Genomic DNA, 17752 nt, shown 5'->3' with positions numbered 1-17752 from the left:
CGTGACAATTAATTTTCATGAATAGGGTCCTTATTCCTTATGATTCTATCTTTCACAGGTCAAATTTGGAAATACTTCCTTCAATGATGCCTTCCTATTTCATGTAATTCATTTCAGCTTTTAGTCCCTAGCCTTATTAATCTATTCTTTAATGCCTCTTAATCATTTCTCCCTGCACTGCTGCTAATGCAGCAGTTAACTGATGCTTTATTGAGCAACAGTCTCCCCCATTTTTCCCATTATATCCTCTAGTTCATATTTTCAGTCAAGCTTCATCATTAACTTTTTAAAAATATATTTTACTATTAAATTAGTGACTTAAGTTTGTAAACTCCTCCTCCTCTAGTTATTAAAGCAAAAGTTGTTTCAGGTTAACATTTAGTCAAAAACCATGGACACGCAAATCAACATTTGTTGTCATTTTCCCTACACCTTACAAAAGTTGTCCTGATGCATCTACATTTTGCGATAGTTTTTTTTTCCCTCATTTCTGTGATGCTGGCAAAAAATGTAATTTTCAGGAGACAGAAAATTATAAATTATTTTTTGTTTGTAACACGGGGTATTTTTTAAAACACATTGTGGTAAATTTGCATATCACTCAGCATATCATGTGAGTCCTAGAAAGTGCACTGAGTCTAACTGGACATGTATTTGTGCCACTGTAGTAGCAAGGATGAAAATACAACAGTATCCACAAAAGCTTGCTGGTAATAAAATGCAAATAACAACAAAGTACATCATACAAAAAATGTTAAACATCATTTTATGACAAGTTTGAGAAAAAGTGAGACAGGAAATGTAGCGACAATCTGAAGGTCTATCTTTTCTCCCTGAAGATCAAACTCTACCTCAATTCCCTTGACAATGTTTTTAAAATACATTTCAGACAAAGAAGAAACTGCTTCTCTATTCCCAACAGAACTTGGATTTTTTGCAATGAAGAGGACATATGCAATTAGAACATGAACTACAACATACTTTTACTGCATATTCAAGATTTGAGTCTTGGGAGTTTTCCTGTTTGGTTGGTTGTTTTCTTTTCATATGCATATACAAAGGAAATCCGCAAACAAAATTTCATAAAATGTGTCTAGATTTAGCCCAATGATGTATCCCTCTTATCTTCTCACTAAACATTATTTTAATGTTCTCACTAAACATTATTTTAACATTATATTAAACATTATTTTAACAGTAGGTGTTTTGAAAGCTACAGTTAGATTTATGATCAGACCTTTATTGTCAATGAGGTCCATAGACTTTAAAAGCATATGACAGCTTTCTTTTTTCAGTGTCACTTCGTATGTTTCATATGTTCATATCTCTGTTTAATGGACTTCAGGAACTAAATGGGAGATCAATTCCTGTCTGTATTACAGGGAAAACTACCTTAATTCTAGTTAATTTCAGGATCATCTTATTGACTGAATTGTAGAAATCTGCTAGCAATTTTAAAACAGTAGCAAGGCCTTGAAAAATAGTAAAAACTGGATGCCTTGACATTACTGACTGTACTAGTACTTCCCAGTACCCCAAAACTACAATTCAATTCTGAAAATTCATACATCATTTTTAATATCTGTTGCTGGTCTAGATGAAGATCTCTGCAACGGTAAGTTTCAGATAGCTTTCTGTATTTTCTTGGCTTTCATTCTCTAATTTTAGTCAATTATTATTTTGAAAAGGCTGAACTTAGGCGATTTTTATAAAGTAGTTACCATCTAAATATACTTTGTAAAATCTTACTGATATCTATCTCCAGATAATTAAAACATTTTGGCATTATTATATATTGAGGCTACTTACATTATCACACAGGAGGCTCTTATTTTTGGTGCCTGTTGCATAACAATCACAGGGTTTGCAAACATCAATGGCTGAAAGATCTGCACCTGCTTGTCTGTAATGGAAATCCTTGCACAGCTCACAGTTTCTTCCTGCATGAAGGAAAGGTTATGCATTATGGCTTCCAATTCATTAAAATTAGCTGTATAATTCAAAATTAAAGACTCTATTCCTTTGAGAGAATTCTATAATTTTCAGGACGTCCATTTTAATGCACCTTTCATCTCTACCTGCCAATTTAGTGATCCAGAGCATATGAAACAATGAACCTGTTACAAACTATGTTTTACTCCATTAAACTTCCATCTGTTATATAATACCACACTTATATAAAAGCTGTGCCATGCAAATACCTATACGTTTTTTGGAAAAATTATTGTTGAACCTGAAACTTTTCTTTTTTCCCCTTACTACAAAAAGCCAAGAAAACTGAAATTGAAGACAAATGTTAAAAATAAAAGGCATTCAAAAATACACTACTTACACTGAACACAAACCCTTATAAATAAGCAAGAAGCTGACATTAAAGCTAAAGTTGACAACATTTTTTCCGTTTTATCTTTTAAACTGGTTTGATTGGATAGCCTTGATATTCTGGATTAAAATGTTCTAGCATATGCAATGGAACAAGCTTTGAAACAATGCATTGTAATAATTGAAATGTCTTTTGCATGGAAGATTTTGTATGAGATTAGGTTAAATTTAATCAGTATTTTCCTGTAGCTTAAATATTGACAAAATTGTAAGTAGTGCTTTACCTGAAGACTTGAAAAATAAATATACATGCAATTTTTCTGGAATGTCAGCCATTGAGTATTACTAATTTCAGCTGATACATGACTTTACCCAAAAAGTGACCACAGAAGAAGTCAATTCTCATTTTTGTGGCTTACCAGCTGTGTTGTGTTGACAGTTATCACATACTCCACCACTGCCTCTGTAGTATTCCTGAGGAAAAGGGTCTATTGCTAAGTCATAGTGGCAGCTTTCTGCATGGCCATAACATTGGCAAGGTTTGCAATTATAGGCATGAACTTGGTCACCCGGATGAAAAGGCTTGTCGTTGTACAATGGCAAACAGTGATCACACTGAAATAAAATAAAAAAAGACCTTTGCTTTACACTTAGAAGAAAACTGTTATACTCTTTACGTTCATGGTTTGCTGTATTTGCTTTTTCTCCATTTACACATTAAAAATATTGCTACTACACCTTAAAGATGAGAAGTGAGAAAGCATATAGGGAAATAAATTCATCTCTTTAATCTTCTTAAATTATTTTAAGAACAAATTAAAATCAAAAAAGGTGAACAGAAGGAAAAAAAAATCTAACTATTCAGATACTCAGCATAGGGTAACATCCAGAAATTCAGATTTTGTTAAATCTCTAAAGACACAAAATTGTGATTACCATGTTTGAGGTACAGAAGATTATATTCACCTAAATCATCCTGCTGAGTTTGCCACACCTTTATCAGAACACAAACCACATTTAACTTTCAGATCTTCTGCATTTAACTTATGCTTTCTTTTTTTTTTTTTATAATGTTCTCATATATATGTCACAATCCTTCATGTGCCAATTTTAAACTCTGCATTTGTCCAAAGCATAACTTTTGAGATTTTCAAAGGTATCTAGAGAGTTCAGGTTACAATTCTTGGCCATCATGTGAAATGGATAGGTAAATTCCCCAAAAGCCTTTGATAAATCTGAACAAGGTCCAGAAACAGAGTAACAAAAAATGTTAATTCTTGGGCAAGCATTCTTTTTTTTCCATGAGATAACACTAAACCCCGCAAAAACATTTTTGTCCTTATCCTCAGTTACATCCAGGCCCTTCAGAAAACATGTTAAATATGTAGCTTTTCCTGTAGACAATAAACATATCTTTTTGATATGTAGTATCTGAACTAGTCACCATCTGTGAAAACAGTTTTCTAAGAAAACACATTATCTGAAGCTAGATGGTCAAAATACCTAGCTCATCTTGGCTCAATTCATTACTTTAAAATTATGATTAAAAAATTATTTCTACTAATGAATTCAGAATTCAGTATTTTTGACTAAAGTTACGATTAAAAACTTACTTTATCAAAATTCCCAAAGCTGTCATATTTACGTAAAGGTTGCCAATAACTTCAGACGAAGCCTTTATATGCCAAGTTCCTTATTAATCACTAAGAATGCTGAGGACAGTGCCTCTGAAGAAATATTCAACAAATAGACAGCAAAGTACTTCAGAAGGCAAAGGTAACAATCCATTAAAACTTACAATAGATGTTATCAAACAGTACTTTCTACTCCACCTTCACAAATGTTCAATCCAACTGCTTATCTCTGGGTGGCAATTTTTTTTTTTCTTTCTGTCTTTTTTATTTTTTTAATGCCGTTATGTAGAATTTATTCCTTTTTTTTTTTTCCTAATCTGTGTAGGAGTTACCATCTCATACCTGTCAGTCAATGTTGAGTTGCAATAACCAGTATATGTACAAACCTATAACGTATATAGTATATGTGTTTCTTTAATATACATGCCATAGATTTAAAAATCTGCTGAAGTGAGATGTGACATCAAAATTAAAATGCCACCTTCTCAGACATTTTGGAAGACTATGCTGTCTTCAAAAATGTGTTTCATGCAACACCCATCTGTGTTTCTTTAAGCTGCCCCATAAATGTTGACTATAATAGGGTAGTTAATCACATACTATTTTTTCCTTCCTACAAGATCCCAGTCTGTACCCCAGATAGACAGCATGCTTTCACTCCATTAAGCTTCATTAAACAAAAAAGTATGGCTTCTAGGCAATATCTATTCCAGTGCAGCTTAGTCCTCTTCTGAAAACAGTTGTCTGAATTTCCTCATGGCTTATTCACAGCACCCTCACTTCAGCATTTGACTACTTGTCAAGAAAGCATGTTAGCCAGAGCTTTGAAATGTATTTGTGCCTTGTGAACCCCCCAGAGATTTTAAACTCAAAAAGCCAGGTTTGATTAGGAAAAAAAAAAAAGCGCTAGAACACTCTAAATGATTCCAACTGTCTGGGGAAGACAGAACAGAAGTGAAGGAAGTCTTACAGGGTCATATCATAACACTCTGGGTACCTTAAAAGGATATTTCTAATTACTTCAGAAACTAAGTGCAGTCCTTTAAAGAGGGATTACAAATACCATATGCCGAATAGCATTTGGAGAAGAGATATTACTGCTGCTTTGCAGTGGCAAAGTGGCTGGTAAAGAACTTGACTGACAACATAAGAGCTGCCATTTTGAATGCCAAATGCCAATAATAGAACACAACTGAGATCTGAAACACTAGTACAGATATTCTCAGACAGTATAAGATATATTTCTACTCAAGTCCTCTTTCATCCATGCTTTTTTTTTTTTTTGGTGAAGGTGAATGAAACTGCACTAAATCTTACAAAATCAAAGCGTATGCAACCATACTAATTCTAACAATCAGGCTGCTCATTAAATTAATTCACACAAATTTTCCAAATTAAATTTCGCAGTTATTTTCAAATCAAACATTCACACCATCTAACTCTCTTCTAGACTCCAATTCTATGGGGCTTCAGTAAAAAGAAAAAATGAGAGGGAGAAGAGATGTTTTGCAATTGATGAATTTGTGATGCATTCTGTTTTACCAATGCTCTGACTTGCTTGAGATATTCAATTGTAACAGTTGTGTGTTTATTATATCCTCTCTCTACCCTGTCTGTTTGGAATAACACTACGAATTCCATTCTCCTGTAACATTACAGTGGGGTAACAGGAAAAAAACAGTGACTAATCACTTGTAACTCAGAAGGAATACAGTACAAGTCATACAAATTCAATAAATATACGTGCCACTATGAGTTACAACAGCTACCCTCATCAACAGAGAAGTACCAGCCCAGTTGTCTCTCAATTTTCCTACACATTAAATAAAATACATATCCTACAGAGTGGACAAGCACCTGAAAATCATTTTCAGACTGGAACAGCCTTCCAAACTTCTGAGAAGTAACAATGACAGCCACGATGGTCTCTATGACATCATATCTCTTATTTAGTGAAACTTACAAACCTCAAATGAAACTGTATTAAGGGGTAATGACTACTTCACAGTTCCTTTGGCATGTCATCACCAGTGCAACAAATCACAAAGTATCTGAGACAGGATCAAGTTCTTTCACTATTTCAGCAACGCTTGTACACAAATCGTTTTAGAAGCCTGGATATTTCAACTGTGAAATTACACCAGTTTTCCAAGGATGGATTCATGGACAAACCCATAACTTCCACAGACATGTCTAAAGTCATTCAAAGTTTTCAGGCATGCAAGACTACTGGACTAGGTGTCTTTTTTTTTTTTTGTCTAGTTTTCTAAAACTCCAGTCAACCACCTGTCTGTTTTCTTTTCATTTTATTCTGATATAACCAGTTTCCTCTCAGACCTCCCTCTTTATACATATGGCACAGAGCTTACCAAAAAGGGCATTTTTTTTTTTAACTAGTTCGCTTCCTTCTGTAAGCCAGAAGTCTGTCATCAAGTGACCACTTACTGTAGTTAATATTTACAGCTCCTCAGGTACTATGTATCATTAATTCCTGACATGATGATACAGGCTGAACTTTAACTGAGATTTAGATAGTTTCTTCTGCAACAACATAAAAGAGCTTGGTTATCTGCTATTTGGTAAATCAGCAATGCCAGTTTTCAGACAGCAGACATTTAATATCATTAATTATTTACACAGAAAACTCTGAAGACCTAAATCCTTTACTGTATCCAATAACACTCTCACATCCATTCATACCATCTCCAAGAATGTATCAGTTGTTTTCTTTCTTTTAAATTCTACTGTCTCTTATTAAGATTTCTATAACTATTCCTATGTAATTTCCCATTTCCTTTCTGCATGATCAATTTAAAGGAGGTTCTGAGTTTGTAAAGAAAGGCTGACCTTGTTTGATTGCTCTGTATTTTCATGTGCTGTTTCCAACTTTTCATATGACATCATGGGAAGCATCATTTAGAGCATATACTCATGTCTATAAATTAGTCTTTGCATATAAATGTTTCCAAGGTCAGGACTCTACTCTTAATGCCCCAGTTTCCATTTCTATAAGGCTGAACTATTTCCCAAAGTAGCGGCAAGGCATTTACAGAACAAACCAAACAAAGAAGCTGAACATTTTTTCTCATGAGACGAGAGAGAAGTTCCATGAGGATTTGGATTTATCTCCTCTTCTTTCCAAATCTGGTCCCTTAACTTCTTCAAGTCATTCTTAAGCACTCCCTTCCCTTCTTCCTCTTATCTCACAATTCATACCAACATAGTTCTTCATCAAAACAGAACACTTAAAAGGATAAAAAAAAAAAATCCCATTTCATATGTCAAAGAGTTTATAAAACAGTGATGAAAATAATTAAACTAAGATCTTCACTTTAACAAACTATGTAAGTTTTTAGTTTCTGGTATTGCTTTGCTGTGCAACAACTATCCAGATACGCCAAATAAATTTAATACGGTAATTTTAGCTATATTAACTGTAAATGTGACAAGGACAGACTCTACCATATGTTAAGAACTTGTCAAGGGATCTCATATTTACATCCCAAAATACTCTAAAAAAGATTTTTTTTTTATACCTACTCAGTTGTGGTGACTGACTTCTGGCACAGGATGAAAGTTAAAAGACTTTGCTCACAGTGCAATTTCTTCTCAAATATTTACCACCCCTTCCAAAAGGAAGGTTTGTATTTAGAAAGTTCCTTCACCAAATGCTTAGCTGTCATTCAATATAAATATATAAAATAAAATGTAAAGCCTACTTCACTGGAGTGGGAGCCTGAAAAACACAGGCATAAGCCTATGAAACAGTTTTATCAATGACAGTGATAGTCAAAAATCATAATGGATTTTGTTTCTGCCTTAAACATTTGCCTTACAAAAACCAAAACCTTGAAGACGTTTAGAATTTATCTAAATCTCTTGTAAATTTCAAAGCAGTGATATATTTGCAAATACTTATTCTATTTTATTACTAATTCTTCTTTATTTCATCTTCAGTCAATACTGACATTATCATTACAGAATGAGGAAAACAATTAAACAACATCCTCATTCTAACCTGAATGAATATGGTTAACTCAAACATTGAAATTATAGTTACAATGCGCATACACCAAATCAAAAATATGACACTCACTGGAATAACCCATTAACGTTGACAGAAAATATCTGATAAAGCAGATAAATCATTAAAATATATTTATTTTCACAACGTACTATAAGTCTTGCAAGAGTGCTTGGTGAACTTCCAGATTTATTAAATATTTATAATTAATCCTTACAAAGAAACATTTCACAATGTGTGTTCTAATTAAAGAGACATTGTCAGTTTGATATTTTTTCTAATTTGACCTTCCTAAAAACTTCAAATTTCTGTGTAAATCCCTCTTCGACTGTAGATCCTATTTTATACGTTTCAGTTTAACAAAATAGAAAAGTATATTAAAAAAAAAAAAGTTACATGATCCTTAAAACACAGTATCACATACACTCAGGCTAACACTTCATCTCTCCCAGCAAGCACAGACTGCTTGGTTCTGGTTTTTTGTTTGTTTGTTTGTTTTCTAAGCATAGTTTCTCCTTTGCTACCACTGTTGCTATTCTGAAACAGCTTCTTAGTTTTTAGAAAGCCTGTTTCCAACAGCCATAAATGTAACAAGGAATACAGCCTACTCACAACAGAAATCCAGCATTCAGTGGGATTGTGGGATTCAATTCTTTGATGTAACTCATGTTTTCTTAACCTTTTTTTTTTTTTTTTTTTTAAGATAAATTATCCATATTAAACTTGGTGGAAACACAGAAATGTCTTTGGCTAAAATATTCACAGGTGTCAGCAGATAATACAGCAAATACAGAACTTCTTAACTGATACATCATTTTAAAGTTGACACCACCTTTGTATTACTACAAGAATGACTTGTACAGGAATTTATTTGTTCTGCATTAATGGGGAAAAGCGTGGCAAGCCCACACATATTCAACTCACTAATTTAAAGTTTACAGTATTGTTGTATTAAACTATGCAGATGGTTCAGAGCCCCGTCTCAAAGCCACCATATCTAATGACAATTGATTTCATCACAGAGCAGAGAAAAAGTGTATTTGCCAGTTCACAAAATGCAATATGATTGCTACCAACTGTATGATATGCACTAAAGCTAGCAATTATAGAAATAATCAATGAAAATTTATAATCTCCTGGCAGAAAAGAACCTCGGAGGTGCTGGTGGACATCTGGCTGACCACGAGCCACTAGTGTGCCTAGGTGGCCAAGACCACCAATGGCACTCTGGCTTGTATCAGAAATAGTGTGGCCAGCAGGACTAGGGAAGGGATTGTCCCTCTGTACTCAGCTCCGGTGAGACCAGTCCTCAAACATTGCATTCAGTTTTGGGCCACTCACTACAAGAAGGATATTGAATTGCTGGAACGCATTCAGAGAAGAGCAATGAAGCTGGTGAATGGACTGGAAATCAAGACATATGAATGGTGGCAGAAGGCTGAAGGAACTGGGGTTTTTTAGTCTGGAGAAAAGGAGGCTGACAGGAAACCCCATTGCTCCCTACAACTACTTGAAATGAGGCTGCAGTGAGGAAGGTGTTGATTTCTTCCCTCAGGTGAAAAGTGATAGCACACAAGGAAACAGCTTCAAGCTGTGTTCAGGGAAGTTTAGATTAGGTATAAGGAGGGATTTCTTCACAGAAAGGGTGGTTAGGTATTGGAATGGATTGCCCAGGGAAGTGGTGGAGTTGCACTCCCTGGAGGGGTTTAAGAGACATGTGGATGCGGCACTTAGGGACATGGTTTAGTGGTAGACTCAGTAGTGTATGATGGTTGGACTTGATGATCTTAAGTCTTTTCCAACCTAAATAATCCTATGGTTCTATAACAACTACAGTAGATTTAATTAACTTAAATTTATATACTTCAACATAAAGTATAATTCTACATAAGGTATTTTCAAAGCATACATGTATTTGTGAATACAGTTCAGCTGAAAATACAAGCTTTTTTTCCCCACTTTTGCCAAGTGGAAAGCTCCTAGACTATCACAAGCAACTCAACTTAGTCTTCTAATTTGCCTCAGCACTTGATAGAGATAAAAGAATGCAATGTCTTCTCCCAACTTTGTACTTATAGTCAAGGAAAACATGTTACAAGTACAATATTTCTTTGGAAATTAAACTGTTTAATGCACTTCATTAAGAAAATAAAAAAAATAAAAAAATTTGTCAACCAAATAAGGCCTTCCGTTATGATTAGTCTCTTCACCAGCATTTGCTACAGCAACCTCTTGAGAGGTCAACCACTCTGTTTCAGAAATTAAGTACAATCTGGCATCATTATCCTAAGGTATCCTCTACATATTTCTCTAGAAGACCATGAGTTATACTCAGATCCCCATATTGATTCTCTCTGACCAAGACTTCTAAAATTAGGAAAATTAAAATTTTGCAACCTGTTAAGTTTCAGCTACATACTGTACCTCACTACATCTCTTATTATGGAGATATACTGTTATTAAGAACACAGCAGTGGTAAGAATGTATTTTCTAGATTATATTTAGATTTTTTTATTTAGATTTTCTTTAAAATACAGCCTTTAAGTTCTAGTTCCAAGAAGAGATTAACCTTAACACCTATTGTCTGAAAACAGTGCATTAAAAAGTAATATTAAATTTGTTCTTTTATTAGAACAATCATGTTGCTATTAACGATTATTTTAAGGACAGCCAGATGTCATACATAACTGTAAAAAGTATGGGTAATCAGCATTTTACAGTCCTTAAGTAAATAAGATCAAAACTCAATTTTCAGTGTTTTTAAACACCACCACCCAAATCCCTGGTTTAAATCAAAATATTCAGTAAGACCCCCAGGAGAATGACTTCCAAATAAATACGTACGGGCAAGTCTCAGTATTTTCTTAACCATGTTCAACTATGCAGAAGACATTTAAAATCAAGTCCGAAATGTTTTAACTCTTCCTTACATATATTTAAAAAAAATAACTGTACTAAAAGATTGCATTCTTAGCTGAATTCAGAGAGACTGCTATCAACAGATGTTCCAAGTCTAAGAAGGTAAATCTATGTTATTGTTTTCCCTTGGATTAGGCAATTTTAGCACAAATATTCTGCATTGACTCTGCTTTGGTTTGAATCGTGGAGCTGCTTTGCAGCACTTGAACTGGTCACTTTCATATGAAATTAAACTGGAAGCTGAACTGCATGTTTTTGTCTTTTGCACTCCGACCACGGAACTTGGATGAATTAGGACTAAAGTCTTCAGTATATTTTTGCTCTAGAGATTGTTTGCTAGCTGGAACAGTAGGTAAAGCCATAATCTTTATTGGATTATAGTTTAAATTCAGATTTGCATCTGATGTTTAAAACTGACTTATTCATCTAACAAATCAAATATCTGAACACAGTTCTGCTAATATTCTGTGGTAGAATGGCTTTTGAAGGAAGTTTTTTATTATTATTATTTATTTACTTAATACAAAGCCTGATACGGCAAATTTTCTATAAAAGCTAGGACAACAGTAACATATATACACATGCACGCACACATTACCAAGCCTAAAATCCCAGATTTGAGGCAGTTCATAGGTGAAGTGGATGAGACACTAACATTATTTCCTTCTGTGTAGCTTTCCTTGACGCACAGACATCTGTATGGTTCCATAGCTGTGTCACAATTATCAGCATGGCCATGACAATTACACCTGAAAGAACAACAGGTAGTGAATTAAAAATCAAACACGAAACACATCTCTGCAACAATATATAACAGTCATGAATATAATTTTATTTTAAAAAATAGTCCAGTTTTTATTACAAACAAATAAAACACAGAAGAGAATGTTTAAAAGTGCAGTAACCTACAAAAAAAAAGACTTCATTGAACACATTTGTAAGTATCAAGAATTGATTTGCAAGAAAAAAAGCCTGCATTAGAGCTACTGTTGCCTTACATAACATGTAATGAAAATATGTTAAATTAATGAAAACATATTCAATTTCAGTATATAATATGCATATGTAAAATGGCATTTTTGCCAATATTAAGCTCTACAGTGTGGCTATAATTTTTCAAGGAATCTTAACCATATCAAGCATAACTGTCTAGATTATTTCATCTCATTTAAAATGTCCAGGACTTATTAAAATAAAATATTCATAAAGTATTAGTTAATAGACAATAACCATCCCACTCCACCTGAAGGGCTGCTTTTCTGAAGGCATCGTATCATTTTGCAAGCTACAATTGAAATTATTTTATTGTGACATAATCACCAAAATTGTAGCTGTTGTAGTAAAAGGATTATCACGACGCATCTAAATCAATAATCAAAACATTAGTAGTGTAGAAGACCTTAAGGTAAATGTTACCTTTGATAGGGTGCTTTCTCTCCAAATGATCTCTACTGAAATTATTTCAGAAATAACACTTATTAACAAAAATCTGCACCATATGCTTCTTGGAAATTGTTTCATTGCCAAATTTCCATGTTATTTACAGGGCATAATTAGTCCTTTCACAAGACAGCACACTTACCATATACAATAAAGTTGTCAGTCACAGATAATGTAACACTTTTACTGACAGCTGCCCAGTTTAAATGGAAAACTGCAGCTAAAACAAAGAATGAGCTCTGTATTAAAACTGTTAAAATTGCCATGTCTGGGAATCTATAATGAAACTTGGAAAAGCTACTGAAGTAAAGCATAAACCATGGTTTCAATCATAAGCCTTTGCTTAGAGGCTTTGATAATTCCAAAGAAAGGAGTGCTTTTGATAGATTTGTGTAATAAGTATAATTAATTTTAAAATAATGAGTGAAGAAATGTTTAAAAAATCTGCACACCAGTTATTTCAAAACTGATGCACTGCTTCAGACCAAATTTCCTTTCTCCCTCATAAATGTAAAAGCAGAACAACTTGAAGAAATTTTAGGCATGTAATTACATATTTAGTACAGCTTTAGTAGTTGGAGGCAGTGATGAGTGGGGTGGAAGAGTTACAGTAACACCTACCTTCCACTGACTGTAACTTCATTAACTCCATAGTATCTGTGCCTAAAATTTACCCAAGACTCATTAGTATGATATTGGCCACGGAGATGAATCCTCACTTGTGTAGCTTTTACAAATTCTTGGAGAGACGGAGTATTGTAAAAATCATTATAACCAGGTCGGTGATTTGGTTCCGGAGTAAGAACACTAAAGGTTAGATTACCACGGGAGTATGGTGTAAATCTGTTTAAATAAAGAAGAGGAAAACAAATGAAAATCAAAATTTGACATATTTTACAGATTCCATCTCTCAGTATCTGCTTTCTTAGAGATGGTCTCCATACTATAATATTTATTTATTTATTTATTTATTTTTCTGAGGAAAATTCTTACGTCAGTTGATTTCTAGTCTAGTCACCAGTATTCAAGCAGGGGAAAGGAAATGCCCTCTACATGTCTGTTTTCCTCAAACTCCCATTCTGTTCTCCAGACTCTAAGTTTCCAAGTAAAGGTAAAGCCTCTAAAAGGCAACTTCAAAATATGAATAAAGTGCAACAGTGATAAAGTGACATTTACACTAAATTTTAAAAAAAACATTTAAGTGTCTCTAAAAAACATGAACTATGCTTGAACTACATAAGGAATTCATTCAGATGAGTAACATAATTAACATGCCCACATTGTTAATTATTTATCTGCTAAACACATTAAAAACATACAGAAATGATTATACTTTAAGGTATTCCAGTGACTTACAGACATGGTACAAAGTATAGAAATACAAACCTTAATCACTGTCATTTCCTCAAGATTACAAAAATGCCCATTAGGTACTAACTAATGTGGTCAGCAAACTATGAACCTTTGAGCCATGGTAAGGATTTTAAAGCCAGTCACTTGCCCTCTGTGCCATCTGAAGGAGTTCTGGCCACAAGGATACAAGCACACTTGTGTCTAAAACTAGGACAGAACTTGGACACCTGTCTTGGCACTTAAAGCTATGGGGTGAGGTGGGAACAGACATGGAACATTATTGCAACAGTAACTCCTCTTTGAGTACACTGAATACTCACCATTTGCAGGGGATGTTTCTTATCTTTTAAACTGAGCTTTCTGCACATCAGATGAACCCAAAATCATTCATTCATATCACTTCCTATCATCATTTACAGCATAATTGAAGGGAAGAAACCATGTCACTCATAAAACATTTATGGAGACAGTTCATAATTAACTCTTCTTTTTAGAAAATATAAATATACATACTTCTGGACTGAATAGGGCAATACACCTAATTTGGGTTATTTATCAAAGAATGACTGGCTTACTTAAAAGATTTCCCTTCTCCTCTATCCTCTGCTCCAAAGATCGGCAATAAAGCCCAAAGTGCCCTGCTGAAAACTGGTGTAACTCAGATGACCTAATGCTCCTCTCCTCAGAATACTGAACTCCTGGAGAACAGACAAAGATGCTGACACTTGAAAAGTCTTAGGAAGGCAGCAGAAGTGAAACAGGAAAAAAGCAAAATGCCTACAGCACCTGGTACTGTATTTTCTGACTGATTTCCAGCCGAGTACCAAACAAGCCTAATACTGACTGACACCTGAGATCAGGCAAGAGATGACGCATTTGAATATCTGTAGTGGTATAGATTCAAATATATATATATATATATGTTTGCACATGTGTGTGCAAAGCTATATATATTAGTTATGTATTATATGTGTTATCTGCTATATTTATGTATAAATGTTATAAATACATTTATGTATAAATGTTATGTATATATGTTATGAACATTTAATTCTAAATTTGCACATGTTGTCTAGTAAAAAGGCTTGCAACATGTTTCTGAAATGTAATGATTTTTCTTGGCCCTTCCCCCAGATTTTATTTTGGTTCTTGCTTAGAAAGATTAAAAAGCTTAAAGATACATTTTCCAACCCATTTCTCATGTGTTTTGCTTGATTAGTAGTAAGATTGAACGACTGGATTTTGTACTTAAGCTTGCCTTCTGTCCTAAGCTCCAGTCCAACTTGCTTTATCAGACATCAGAAGGAATACATTCATATTCACTAGATAGTTACAACCGATCTATTATATCAGTACCTTCCTCCACTCTTTATTTCAGTGTTCTGTAATTCTACTGACAATAATAGTCCCACAAAACACAAGCACACAAAATTGCAGAAATCTAACTCAAAAATAAGACAGTCAACTGAGTCACATTCCTCAATGTCTGAAATCTGATAAAAGCAACAGATGACCTTTTGGTGATCTTCAATCGAAAGGTCAGATCTGGGATCTTTTATTATCCTTAGCAGCCTATAATAAATGATTACGTCAAATTAAAAGATTCTATCTCAGTCGGACATGGAAATGAATTGTGTCAGGATGTTACCTGTTCAAAGCATCTGTATTATGCAGATAATACACACTCATACCTAGGAAGCTGGAGACAGTTGACGGAGTCTGGTTTTTCCAGAGATCCATTATTATCCATTCCAAAAATACTGCAATTTTTAGCAAAATATTGCCAGTCTTCCCACTTTAGATCATCTCTTTTTTTCCTTTCAATTCTTATTGCTTCAGGATGTGGGCTAAAGAACTGCAGTACAATGTAGAACACCTACAAGAAGATAAATTTATGAACTGATATTAATGACTGTGTTGTAAAATAGTGAGAATATAAACACCAATTTTTGTTTCAATGAGACAATATAGTATGTTTTACCATTTATGGAAAAAAAACCAACAAATATTTCAGTCCATACATTCCAGATTAAAGACAAACATAAACCTTTTTGTTGTTAAACAAGTTCTCTGATCTCTCAGACATTATTACAGAGCAACTGAGCTGTTGCGTCAAAATTCTTCATTTTTTCTTGAAGACCATTTGAAATTGTACTACAAAGCCAAGTTCATCATTTGTTACTGTAACATTGATTTTGGCAAAAACGAAGAGCATAGTCTTGCACTGGCAAACATTTTATGAGCTGTTTGTCTGATGAAAGGTAATTTTTATTTTTTAAAGCAATTTTCCTATTTTCAGCTTGGAATCCAATCTGATACCTGTGTTGTGCTGAAGAAGACTTCTTCAAGTATACTGCTTATGTAGAAATTTGTACGTGTCAAATAAGCCAATTTTAAAACTTCACATATATCTGAATTGGCTTTTAAATAATGGTCTTTGTGCAGCCAAAACTTGCCATCATATTCTTTACCTTCTCCACATTAATGACAAATAAGGGAAAAAAAAGGTAGGTAGAATAAGCATTACTAGTAACTGAAGCATGAACTTGACTCCTTTCTGTCAAAATACATGGCAAGTTGGTAGAGACCTTACTGTGAATCCAGCTCCACTACTGATGAGTGCCTCCTTCCAAGACTACCTGATGTTTGCCATCAGCAGCATAGTGAAGTGTTAGGTTGCAATGTGGCATCTTCAGGAATCTCCTCCCATACTGCTCAAGTGGCTAAAACACCACCTCAAGAACATCCACACAACAGAGACCCCTTATGACATGCTAGTGTGCCACAGATTTTTTAAATTCCATTTGACTGCAGCCAGCTTCCTATCAGAACTCATACAATGTGCATCTGATATTTTAATAGATATTAAAATTGAGATTGAAATTTACAAATTCAAGTTAAAAGATGGCAACCAATTTCTAAATATTGGTGTCTTCATACAAATATTCACTTTGTTACATCTAATCCAGATTACTGCTTGGAACAGACAAGGCACATCAAAAGAAAGGCTCCATAACAATAATTATAATGCATTGCTTCCTGCTGATAATGGAAGTTTTCTTTCTGTCCCCTTAATGATAACATCTTAAAGCACAAGATTTGAATCTCCCCAAAATTTGAAAGTGTACATGAAATCTCTTCCTAGTTTGTATTTAATAAATAGCAAATGCAATCTTCTCATTACCTGATACTGTCCATTTTGTAAGTCTATTGTGATAGAAACACCACGATCTAGACCTACAGTATTAGCAAACACAGATGAAATCCAGGTGGTCCCAATGTCATCATCATTGATGTAATACAGAGGATGGGCTTCTGCATCCAGCCTCAGTACTCTGTCATTAGTAGTATCATCTGCACCATTAGGGATGCAGTACCTCTGTATCAAGGGGTGTACCCGGGGATGACTTCCAGGACAGCGGCACTCGGATTGGGTATGCAGATGAGGAAATTTTCCAGAGAATACTTCCAAAATGTCTCTGTCATGGCATATAAAAAAGCAATTACATACATGATAAAAAATGACAAGTGCCACTTTGTGCCTCAAGGCTCATAGATTAAACAAAATTCAACTTAGATTACTCTAGAAGCCCTAAGGCCTGGTTTCATCTCACATAAATGGGGCAATCACCTAGGAATCAGGCCACCCAGGGTCCCTACTTAATCAATGGCAAGCAGCAGGCATCTTCACAAGTGTAAAGAAGTGCTCTGACTTGCTTTCATTGCTCCAGACCACATTATATGGAGCTCCACGAACATACAGAGACAAGGGAAAAAAGTTCCTTCCTGGGATATCTAAAGATAGATGGAATTAATCCAGCCCTAGATGCAAGGAGAAAAACTGTGAAAAACTCTTATCAATATTTTATTATGGCACCATGTCTGATTCCACTCACTGATTTGGACACTGTTCTGAAGTATAACCATAGTATTGGCATATTATGAGGCATAACCACAGGTGAATTGAATGTTCTCTCTCAAACTCTCCAAAAAGACCAGCTTGAGAAGTATCAAGCTACACATTAGACAACACATAAAAATATTTTCCCTTTTAGCAAC

General features: G+C 34.3%; 1 protein-coding gene across 4 annotated transcripts in view; it reads right to left on the bottom strand.

Moving 5' to 3' along the window:
* Positions 1 to 17752, bottom strand: part of USH2A (usherin) — a 416419-nt gene that overhangs the window by 344418 nt on the left and 54249 nt on the right. For all 4 annotated transcript variants that reach the window (XM_083828188.1, XM_083828190.1, XM_083828189.1 and 1 more), the window contains exons 6-11: positions 16878 to 17172; positions 15385 to 15569; positions 12962 to 13183; positions 11556 to 11649; positions 2742 to 2937; positions 1810 to 1940 (exon numbers count right to left, since the gene is read on the bottom strand). In XM_083828188.1, the coding sequence (XP_083684314.1) occupies positions 1810 to 1940; positions 2742 to 2937; positions 11556 to 11649; positions 12962 to 13183; positions 15385 to 15569; positions 16878 to 17172 (1123 nt within the window). The remainder of the gene's footprint in view (positions 1 to 1809; positions 1941 to 2741; positions 2938 to 11555; positions 11650 to 12961; positions 13184 to 15384; positions 15570 to 16877; positions 17173 to 17752) is intronic.

This window comes from Anser anser (genome assembly GCF_964211835.1).
Source record: "Anser anser genome assembly, chromosome: 3".
In the NCBI taxonomy this organism is placed as follows: domain Eukaryota; kingdom Metazoa; phylum Chordata; class Aves; order Anseriformes; family Anatidae; genus Anser; species Anser anser.
The sequence above is the reverse complement of the archived record's forward strand: the minus strand, read 5'-3'. Positions and strand labels throughout refer to the sequence as shown.